The 12,129-nt window shown below is 37.7% G+C and overlaps 1 protein-coding gene across 2 annotated transcripts; it reads right to left on the reverse strand.

Moving 5' to 3' along the window:
- Positions 1-319: 319 nt before the first annotated feature.
- On the reverse strand, positions 320-6,899 carry LOC121981357 (zinc finger CCCH domain-containing protein 5-like). 2 transcript variants are annotated; one of them, XM_042533826.1, is made up of 7 exons: positions 6,503-6,899; positions 6,241-6,362; positions 5,911-5,976; positions 5,639-5,752; positions 5,241-5,522; positions 4,828-5,154; positions 320-1,251 (listed from the first exon to the last, which is right to left on the reverse strand). In XM_042533826.1, exons 1-7 carry the CDS (start codon positions 6,546-6,548, stop codon positions 1,003-1,005), a joined length of 1,206 nt encoding a protein of 401 aa, XP_042389760.1. In that variant the 5' UTR covers positions 6,549-6,899; the 3' UTR covers positions 320-1,002. The 2 variants fall into 2 exon arrangements, with proteins under 2 accessions (XP_042389760.1, XP_042389758.1); XM_042533824.1 differs by having other exon boundaries at positions 6,241-6,389; positions 6,503-6,898.
- Between the last annotated feature and the right edge of the window lie 5,230 nt (positions 6,900-12,129).

A 12,129-nucleotide genomic window follows, 5' to 3' on the forward strand; every position in this document is an offset into this window, starting at 1 on the left:
CCAACCCGACCAAATGAGCAATCCCAATAGATCAACTCAACAGGATCGATTGACTCAAATGCAATATGGATTACCCAAACCACTTAAAACTCTGTAAATGGCTCAACCCACTCTATGAACCCCAAACTACTAGAATAGACTATGACTATTATATATTTAAAATAGTCATATAGAAATAGATATTCAAGGAGAGCTCTAGAACAAAGCTGCTATGTGACCTTATGATCAAGAGTTCGAGTGGGGACTCTTAAGGTTACTTTAAAAAAAATACTCAATAGACCATGAAAATACAATACCTTAGTCACATCAACAGTAAAGAGACATCAAGATGAAATTAAATTAAGAATGGAAAGCAATTATCTGCAGTACCTTGCCGGAGGATGTTCTGATCATAAATTACACCAGTTGCGAAATATTCTGCTCATAAATGGCAGAGACAAAACGATGAATAAGAGGTCTACTGCAAAATACCCAGCAACTGCAGCTGCTGTGAAGGAATGCACATTGTGTGATTGTAAAGAGATTTGACAAACTGTTTAGAGCAGGGAGGAGGGAAGGCGTGTAGTCATTGATCCTAGCTTGGGAGGGATAAAAGCTGGAAGAGGGAATAGTAGCTTTGTTTGGCCTTGTAACTAAATGAAATGCTCCTGCATTGAGGGGAAAAAAAGGACCCCAGCCAGTGCCATGCCTGCACCAGCAGTAGCTTATTTCCAAAGAAGGTGATGGTGTCGTCTGTGAGAACAATGATAATACTAAAAGGGCAAGGAGATTGACCAAGCCATGTACCTCCCTTCCATTCTTAAGCAATGAAATATGAGCTTCAGCTGTACTTCAAAGAAGAATCTAAATAGCAAATTCAACTTTTCTCAGCTTCAACTACATATCTTCTGGCTAGAATGGGTTGTCTCTAGTGATTGGAGTGGAAATTTAAGGATGGATGAGCAACTGGAGACTGAAATTCTTGCAGAAAGATTGAACTATTGCAGTAGCAGGGCCTCTAATTCAGTTTTCAGAAGGTTTTCTCAAAGAGAAATGTTCTTGGCTAGAAATAAATTCAGGCTGCAGCTCTCTGGCTGATGAGGGAGCGAATGCTGCAACAGGGAATCCAGTAGGGTAAGAGGCAGGAGGCAGATCAGAGAGAGAAGACATGGATGAGTTGTAGCTCATAGTCAGAAATGGATGATCATATTTGCATGTTTGTCCAAACTTACACGAGCCGTGCTGCATGTAGTAAGTGCAAGTTTGAGCTCCCTGCAACAGAATTCAGACAAAAAATAATGTTAATTCTCCAGTAGATAAAACATTACTTTGGAGGGGAAAAATCAACCAAAAAATAATCAAATGAGTTAATTACTTCAGTGAGAATAGCAAGTCAACATAAAACAAGATTTTTCATGCTAATGTAGAAAATTTACTCCAATTTGCTAGATTCCTTTTTTTCTAACACACAATCCCACTTGGAATATTTATCCTTTTGAAGCTCTCTTTTGTCTTTGTATGGTACCAATGACAAACCTAGAAACAATGCTTAGTTTTTGATGATTGGACAGAAAATTTGCCCTGCAGCTACTGCCAAGAAAATGACCATAACAAGCTTGGCACCTATTATAATAGAATAGGAAGAAATTGATGAAAATACCATTAATAGAATAAAGAATGACAGTTTTGTGTGATTGCCATATGCCCATTAGGGTTTAGGGTTTGTAAAGCCCGCCACATACTTTTTGATTGCAGTATTGGGCTATTAAAAATCAACTCATTCAAAAAGTAATATAGCAAATGAGAATGATAAGATGGATGAACTTACTAAAAATACTAATATCCAAGAGCAATAGGTGCAGCTCTAATCAATAATAAAATGAGAGAAATATATATAATGGCCATGTTTAAAGGTGACAAGTTGATTATATAGTTATAAAGTTGAACGTATTAAAATAGGTGTGATGGGTAGAAGGAGACCAAAAGAAATATTAATTAATGTATCAAAAAACGGACTTCATTTATTTGAATATTCCTAGTCAAATATCAATCAAGGGAAATAGTTAGCCCAAATCGATGATGATGACTACGACTTGTAGTTGAATCATGAATGACTATTCAACTTAAGTCAATCAATTGGCAATGGTAGACAACAAGTTCTTTCTATATGCAGTTTATTGTAATTATAGGATCTCCTTCAATCTCTGCTGAGATATTTCTAGTTCTATGGAAATTACCTCAGATTTGGAGGTAGTATGATCTGTGCACTAGCCAACCCCTTTGAGTAGATCATCAACCCGAAGGATAGCAGGCAATTATCAATGGCTACTGGTGGCAGCATATCATTTTTATGTTTCCATCATTAAAGAGACTTGTCATGGCTTCTAATGTTCTATAATGGTTAGGGCCTAAAAGCAGAACAGGTTTCAACATAGTTGAAGCCTCTTATATTCAGCTACAGTAGTTTCATGTTTTAATTCACTTGGTCAGAAAATCATTATCAAACTGAAGTTTTGAGAATTCTCTTTTTGTAATTGAATGTGGGGAAATCACCCTTGAAGCTTCCAGAACTTTTTGGGATGGCAGACAGGTTCCGCGTGTACAACTCAAATTGTAGCCAGTGTAAGCTCAAAGCTCGTTTGTCGCTCTCAAGCAACTCCAACCTGAAGCCACCACATGCCACTAAGAAATTAGGTAGTTCTTATTCCTGAGGACCATACAAGTCGCCCTCCCATCATCTTGAACACCTTTGCATCATAGACAGTGTCATTCCAAAATCATATGTAGCCTTCTAAGAGCTTTCCACTACATACAACCAAGTGGCAAAAGACGAAGCGCTCGCCCCAAGTGCCCAGGCCCAGACCAACACGGAAGAGATAAATCACGGTGATTGAGGAGACAAGTGGATTTTGTGGTGGTGGAGTTACCACCTCAGCTATAACCATGGGGGCTCCACTGCATACAACCGAGAGAAAAAAAATGATAATCCCAGTTAGCTTCATTGACTATCCCTTGGGCGTGCATACAACCGAGAGAGAGAGAGCCTAATTATGGAAGAGATGGGAGGAGCAATGTATCCCCCAACCTTCCGAACAGTCCCCCAACCTTCCGAACAGAGCAGTCCTCCCACCTCTGACAAGTCTCTAGAAAAACCCAAGCCAGCTCAAATTGAGCAATATCAGCTTCAAACAAGCATCCAAGTGCAGATCTACCTCAAGTCCAACCACAATACACCTTCAGTCACTCCACTAGAAGCCTCATTTACAATTTGTACCAGACTACTACAACCTAGACTAAAGTTAACTGAGAGTCATCAACCTAGGTAAATATTTTACTTGAACTCATCCAATTACATGATTGTATTGTATTCTGAGCCTGATTATTAACAAAATTTGGCAACCACTATTATTTGTTGGGTCCTGACAATAATAGTGAAGTTGAGATTGCAGGAAAAATAAGCTATCTAAGGAAACAAAAACATCAATCATGGGAAGCTCGTGCCAACTCAAATATTGAGTCGACATTCATCACATTCTAATCTTCCAATACACATCTACTTTATCATTCAAAAGACTTATAATGTCCTCCTGCAATGTTGTTTTAAACATTTTCTTAGTGATTGTTTTGCATCTTTTAAATGGTTTTCCTCTAGTTTTTTCCATTAAAGTACAATTTTGAATTCATCCTCACAATTCATAAATTGCACCTTATAAACTGAGGAATAATTTACAAAATCAGATGATTTAGTCAAGCCACCTGTGCTAGGAAGTCACTGTTGGTATGGGCTCTACACATGCAAACTATGTGAAAATAGGTGATTGCTCTAAGAATCGACTACAAAATGGTAGTTATAGGCTATAACATGGGCATGGAATCTTAAAACAAGATAGATGATTGTGCAGAATGATCTGTAAGCCTTATCATCTATTCATCATGTAAAAGAGGTTAAGTTTTGGCATTTCATGACCAAGTACACTTTAATTTCACCAGCCATATAAAATACACATAAAAAGGTAAAAGAACCAAGGTACTACCATTTTTATCCTACTAGATACATAGAGTTTGTCACTAAATGAACATGAATGTATTTTGGGCATTCAGAACTCAGATACATGTTTACATTTATGAGTAAATGTTAAACACATGAAATTGTAGTCAATCTACCACATAAAGAGTTCCAGGTATCAGATTCTAAAGTATCAAAGTTCTGAAGATCACTGGAAGAAGGTCTTTGAAAGAAATTTTGAAGACCATAAATAAGTGCACCATAATAGAGAAAGAAAATAAATATAATTAGGAAGAAAGATAATCCATAAAAAGGTAACCTTTGTGATCCCCCAACCCCCCCCCCACCCACCCAAAAAAAAAAAAAGTTTATCGGATTAATTACGTTAACTTGCACCCTGTCACTTTTGAAGAAAAAATGTTGACTTGTCAATAATAAGATGTTCTAAGATATTCCATTATGAAGATATTATATTTCACTTAGGTTGAGCAGGACCAGTGTGACCCAATGCAGTGCCATATGCAAGCAACAATTAAAGACAAAAAGATTGTTTTTGTTCCTTCACAAAATGAGAATTTTCTAAAAAAATTTACCCTAAATTTGTGGGCGAAATTTAGGAGCCTGAAATGGACATGTTTTCTACATTTTTTGAATTTCAGAGCTTAAGGGTTATTAGATAGTAGATACTCAAAACTCTTCATGCTTAAGATTTTGAAACACAATCCCATACTTTGGAACACAAATAAGAAATTAAGCACTCAAGACAACATTTCAGCTCTCAGAAAATCATTAGCTCAATTTTCTACACATGATCAAAGTATAAAGTGGAGTCGTAGTGTTACCGGTCGAAGGGGTAAGCCTAAAGCATTTAGAATAACACTAGTCCTTGGCATGTTCCAATCTGGGGGATGATGATATTTGCACATGGCTCCAAATTTACAATCCCCTGTCCTCAGGTAGAACTGGCATTCAGGTTGCCCAGGTCTCTCAGGATACTTGATTTCCCTCTGACCAGCACTTGGAGGTCCAGCTGATGACGAAGAAATTTGAGGTCCAGATGCAGTTGCTTCTGTAAAAGACACTTGGTTTGGTAATCCTTGGATTTGCCCCACTTGAATTGATTGTTGACCAGAAGATGTTGCTACAGGGTTCATATGTGCCTGGATTGCCTGAATTTTCACGAAATAAGATATCAGTAATTATCTCTTCTGGGCTCTGAAAATTATGGCAAAAAAAAACCAAAAAATTCACAAACCGCATAAGTGTTCCAGCCCTGAACTGGAACGACTCCAGGTGATATCATAGGAGGGTAAGACACTGGCATATATGATCCAGGCAGCACTGATGGTCTAGCAACTTGCCAATTAACATAAGGGGGATATTGATGAGAAGGAACTGATAGTTGCTGCACCAATGGATAAAATGTAGGCGCAGGAGACGGGACAGAGGGCCCAGCAAGTTGTGGGTGATGGAATTTACAGGTAGGACCAAATTTGCACAGTCCTGTCTTGATGTAGAAGGCACACTCTTTCTCGCCCTGCAGTTTCACCAAGTTCGCTGACATGAGTATCAACCATGTCAACATGCTCCTTGGAGAAAATGTCAACTTGTATATTACCAATCCATTCAAAGTACACAATAGAAGAGTCTAACCGGTCTTAATGGGTATCCACTATAATTCAATGAGACTGTTGAAGATCCTTCCTGTCTAGGGTGATGAAACTTGCAAGTGGATCCAAATTTACAATTTCCAGTTCTCATGTAGTGCTACAAAGAAAGTTCAGTATTGTTAACACTAAACGTAAACAATGCAAAACTCCAAATTCAAATAAAATCCCTGGTGCTTAAAGATCAGATCAAATTCTCGTTTCGCAACTTAGTGACAAAAGATAGAGATCTAATCAAGAAAATATTAAGTGAAGTACCTCGCATACAGGCTGACCGACTCGCTCAGGATACTCCACAGCGCCAGTCCTGCCAGCTCCAGTCAACTGAAAATGGTGTAGAAACAACTTACTAATGCAAGGGTGAAGCTGCAGGAATTGCAATCAAAGTCCCAAAGTAATGGCTTGCGATTTTTGGTAACTTTTGTGTCTCAAAATACATACTTTATCCCATTTCATTTTAATTACAAAAAAAGTTAAACAGTTAGATGGGGCAAGAAAACAGCATAAGTTGATAAAAGCGAGACCCCAAGAGAATGAACGCGACCTAATGAAAGCAGTTCAAAAGTAAAATTCCTACAAAATCCTTACTGATCGACGATGGCGGGGATGATTGTAACGGCACTTCTCACCATAGCTGCACGCTCCAGTCCTCATGTAGTAGGCACAATCCGGCTCTCCAGGTCTCTCCGGGTACTGCCCGTCTCCTCCTCCTCCAAATCCCAAGCGCCACATGGACTCTTCAGCGCACAAAAATAAGCAGGCAAAAGGGGAAATTTCTAACATTATCCCAATCTCCCGATACGGCGCCAAATACACACCAAAGGAGAACGAGAAAAGCAAACAGAGGTACCTTCGAGACCAGTTTCGGGGCCGGAACCTCCTCCGTACAGCTTCATTAGCGTGGATCGACCGCGGCGGCAGCGATTTCCCTGGGGAGGAGGGCGGCGGCGGAGGGAGGGTTCTAGATGGTTGCGGAACCAAGATTAGCGGTATTCGGGCGTCCAAACCTATCAATATCGCAATCGACGCTCGTACTTCTTCAACTGCCTCCTCCTCCTCCTCCTCCAGTTCTCCCTTCGCCCCTCACTGCCGTCCCGCCCTTTCTCCCTGCGCTGACCCTCCTAACTTTAGTGGAAATGGAGTTCTACCTCTGATCTCTGGTTTATATACGCGCCAATGAAAGCGGAGCAGGCTGCCCGTATCTATGACTTGCTCGGCTGCGTCCTTCGCTTCGAACCGTAGTCCCACGAATAAATAACCAGCTGCCCGTTTCCCATATTACCCTCGATCTTCTCCCCAAATTAACGAAATCCATAAGCCGTATACGATCCAAGCACGCGCAGCGCTGCCCTCCACTCCCAAAGCGAGTGCAAAATGGGTGAGGTCGGCAATCACAGGTGGCGCTCGACGAACCGTTCGGACCGGACGAAGCCTGTTCGACGAGTCCGGTGGATCCTAATGACTCGCGGAGGAGGGAGCCTGAGTTGTCGGCGGAGCGACATTTAGGCGGAGTGCGGTGGAGAGGGCAGAGTGGTGGTTTCGGGAGTTGCGAAGGGCAATCTCGGGTATTTGGTTCCCGGCGGCCCCCACCGCGAGGATCCGGTTCCCGAGGCTTGACGGTCGGTGCAGCCAATGGTGTCCGGCCACGTGTCACAGTTTTGGAAAAGTTTGGACGAGATCATCAAAAGGTGGTCCCCGGCAGCCCACGACGGTGATAGGCGAAGAGCAAGGCTATGGAAAGTAGGCGAAGTAGACTGTGGAACGAGTGGTAGACTTGACTATTCAATCAGTGTTTTCCAAATAGTCACAAAAAGTAAGGTGATAAAAAATATTAGTACTTCAACAAATAAATAATATTTTATATATATTTTTTTAAAAAAAACTCTTATTATAATTTTTTACAAATAAACAAATAATTTTTTTAATACTCTTTTCTAAGACTATATAAAATAAAATATAGTCTTAGATATAATATAAATAAAATCATTTTAATTTAATCAAAATTACTATTATAAATAATTTTACATTGAACTAATCATAATTCCTTGAAATTATTCAATTCATCAGAGTCTCTTTCGTTACTAAGCTTCGTGGGCAGGGGTCGGTAGACTTGTTGGAGCCCACCACACTTGTGGACAATTGAATTTTGTCATCTTCAAATTATAATTTTTTAGTTTATATCAAAATCTAAGAGTCAATTTTTCTTCGGTGAGAAAAAGAAATGTGATAATTTTCATCCGAAAATCCTTCCAAGATGATCTCACACGCATGGGAGGGAAGATAATTATTTTGGCCCAACAGAATGGTACTTTTACTCGGGAAGACATATACGCTAGCAGGTTATTCCCGTACCTACAAAGACCAGGATTAAATCAAATTTTCTTTTAAATGGTGAAAAAGTGGAGGGATAAATAAAATTGTAAAATTGATGAATATAGATAAAAGTATTATATATATATATATATATATATATATAAATAAAAAATTATTTAATTATAGATTAAACGTGCTTAGAGTATCAACATCAGCTATCCTATCCAAAAATTTTATCCTAAATTTTAGATAAGATAGCTAAAAAATCTTTACATCAGCTATTCTATCCATTCTCTAAATTTAGATTTGATGAATAATGATTCTCTAAATTTAGGAAATAAAATCTCTGCGCTAAAAATAAAATAATATTTCTTTTTACTCTCTCTTTTTTCCACTCAATCTTTTCAATCTTTTTCCTTCCACTCATTCCATAAATATAATAAAAAAATTTAAAATGATGAAAATTTTAGGATAGTTTATGTAGTGTATAGTGAAAAATGATTGTCTAAATTTAATAAAGTAAGTTATTTATCCTAAATTTTAGATAAAGTAATAGAGAAATTGATGTGAATGTTCTTAGATTTTTTATATATTTTAAAAATACTTTTAACTAAATTAAACTTATAAAAATTATTAATTTACCCACTGTTAAATTATGTATAATATTTATTTGTATTCATCTTTCAAAAGATGAGGGCCAATAATTTTTAAAAGATTAAATTTGGTGACCCATAAAATGTTAAAAGTTGACTATATTTGTTCATTTTTTTGGGATCTCCCTAACAGTGTTTTTTTTTTCCAACCTAATTCGTGTTAAATTAAATCCTACTAAGAAATTTCTCTTTCTATTCCCTTACTCATTAGACCTTATTTAGACTTTATCTTTCTCTCCAAAGACTTCTGAAGTCTAAATCTCTTTCTTCATCTTTTCTATGAATGGCATACCTCTTTCTTTTCCTTATTTTTTTCCTTTCCAATCTTTTAGGTAGTTCTTTTGAATTTTTTAATCTAACTTTGATTTTCTTATTCTTTTTATTTATTCTTCTTTTTGATGACAGTAATATTGGCCGTAACATAATCTCCTATGTCTTATATACTTAATGATCTCGTTGATATCGGAGGATGGGCTAACTCCATAGGCCATCGAAGAGGAGTATTTTTGGCAAGTTGAACGTGGGTTGGCTCCTATCGAGTTAGATTTTGTCAGGGTATGTTGGTATAATCAACTTCTGGTCAAGATTAACTAGATTGATTAAATTTGAGTTGACTAGAGTTGGGTTTCAATATTTGATCAATATATCAATGTCAATGTTGATTGAATACTTGAAAATCGATCAATCTGTTACTTGATCAAGTGAGATGTCAGGTAGGTCAAGGTTGATCAAATACTTGACAGTTGATCAATACGTTAGTTGGTTGAATAAAGAGTCCAAGTGAATCACGGTGGATGAGAAACTTGGTAGTCGAAAGTTCAATAGGGAGTTGACATGAGATGATCAGAAGTCCAAGTGAGTCACGATTGGTCGGACATTTGGCAATCAAAAGTTCAATAAGGAGTTGACATGAGAAGAGAAGTCCAAGTGTGTCATAGTTAACCAGACACGCGGTGGTTAGAAATTCAACGGAAAGTTGACATGAGATGAGAAGTCCAAGGGGGTCACGGTTGACTGGGCATTTGATATGCAAGGAAAGTTCAAGGGAGTCATGGACGACTGAACACTTAATATGAGAAGCAAAGTCCAAGTTAACCAAATACTTAGCATGAGATGGGTAAAGTCCAAGTGGATCATAAATTATCGGATACTTGGCACTTAGATAAAAGTCCTAACAGGTAATTAAGAATTGGATATTAAGTGAGAATGGTGAAGTCCTAGCAGGTCAAGATTGACTGGATGCTAGATAATGGAAAGCCTCAGCAGGTCAAGGTTGATCGGGATGCTGAGCAAATGAAGTTCTAATAGGTTGAGGTCAACTGAATATCAAGAAAGAGGAGAATACAACTTTGATAAGACTACAATAGAAGTATCAGTTTCAATCAACTGATGAACTCTAAACTCTAAACTTTAAAATTCAAGATTTGAGGTATTTTTAGGATTTGCTACAGTACTTTAGTGTTTGCTATAATAACTACTTTAGGGTTTGCTATAATAACTGGGTTAGGCTTTCTATTATAAGGTTTAGAGATTGCTACAGTACTAGGGTTGTTATGGTACCATAAGGTTTGCTAAAATAATTTCAAGGTTTGCTACAATGTCGAGTTTAGATTTTCTGCTATGATATTTTTGCAACAATTGTAGAAAATATGTTCTAAATGCATGATAGACGAATTAATTAAATGCGGTAAAAACTTACAGCGATCTCCCGCAGATTTGCAATTGGCAATGACGAAATTTGCTGTCGGAAGAGCGATCACAGGATCGGAAAGCCCTCACAATTCCACAAACCAAATCCCGCCGCCTTGGATGTTCTCCTCTTACTCTCGTCGCACACTCGCAATTTCACACGCCCTGAGCCTTGGACGGACCCCCTTTATATAGGGAAATACACTAGGGGCATAATGGACTTTTCCATTATTAGTAGTGGGGAACATGGGCCACGTTCCCCACTATCCCCATTTCCAACATCTCCCACTCGTCCAAGGTAAGTCACTAAGACTAGTTCATTCAGGTAAGTCACAAAGACTTAATAAGTCACATAGACTATTAGAGAGTTTGGTCACATAGACCATATGAGAACATCCAATCCATACTTAGAGAAAATGGTTCATGCGACAGCAAGCACACTGAGCGATAGTTGCTAAGAAGATTGTTACACCTTGACTTAGCCGCTCGTTGAGCAATCAATGCTAATAAAGTTGTTACACTTTGCTTAGCTGCTCAAATAAATTAGAGACACACTCTTCATGACACTTAGCCACTTTCCTGGTGGCACATAGCCTTTATCCAGTATCCATCTAATCTTCAAGTGACACACAACCATTATCTTGAAGATATCCATGTCTTGCTATTTACCCAGATTAAATAATTTTCATTTACATCGATATGAACATCTCTAATCCCTTATAATGACCATTATGTCATGAGCATGTTCCATATCCAATATTCACATTCATTTCCGTACATAACAGAAATGGGTCGACCAGTGAATAACAACAAAAGATGTAAATATATTTAATCTTCCATTTTAGCTTGAATCAATTCATTTTAATCAGTCGTTTTCCTAGTTATTCTCCATAGACCGAATCATCCATAGTCATAGGATACACACTAAAGTAGCAGACACTGATTAAAACTTCAAGTAAACAGCTAAATAGTCACTAAGTCAAAATTTGAGATTACCATATAATCTCAAAAGTCTCACATAGTAGAGAAACAGGGATTCTTTCTCCTACTACCTTTATTGTCACAATAGCACATGTGGTATGAATCACATGCTACGATGTTATTCTCTTTGCTAAAAAGAGCGCATGTTGTCTTCAAATTTAACGCCGTACAGATTTTGATCTAGACATACTTAACGTCTAATCCTGAATTCAACATATGAATTCTAATCTGGCCTTCAACAGGTTCAGTAAATGGCGGGTTTATTTACTTAGATCATTATTTACATATAAATGATCTCATCTTGACACAATTATCAAGGCGACCTCAACTTATGAATCTGTCTCTAATTTCATAATTTCAGCTACGTAAGCTGTTTCATAAGTAACGGTCTTACCCCTATTTGTACTTAACAAACAGAGATGATTGTCCATGTGAGTGGACCAATCTCCACCTGCCAACATGCTCACCGAGATCTTATATGAATGTAACAAATACAACATATACACTGAATAAATTATGGCAAATTACATAATCATAACATAAAGTTTGATTGTTATTTCAATATTGTTACATTCTACGAAGTCCCAAAGACTTTACATGTTCTTTAAATGACTCTTTAGTCATTGGCTTAGTAAAAGGATCTGCAAGCACAACACGTGTAGGGACATACTCAAGAATGACTTTTCTTTTAGCCACAATATCCCTTACAAAATTATATTTAATTTCTATATGCTTGCCTTTGCTATGATATTTGGGATCCTTGGAAAAAGCTATTGCAGCTTGACTGTCACAATAGACAGTTACTGGACTCTCACTATCCTCAGCAATTTTCAGATGTTTC

This window comes from Zingiber officinale, chromosome 5A, assembly GCF_018446385.1.
Source record: "Zingiber officinale cultivar Zhangliang chromosome 5A, Zo_v1.1, whole genome shotgun sequence".
NCBI classification, from domain to species: Eukaryota; Viridiplantae; Streptophyta; class Magnoliopsida; order Zingiberales; family Zingiberaceae; genus Zingiber; species Zingiber officinale.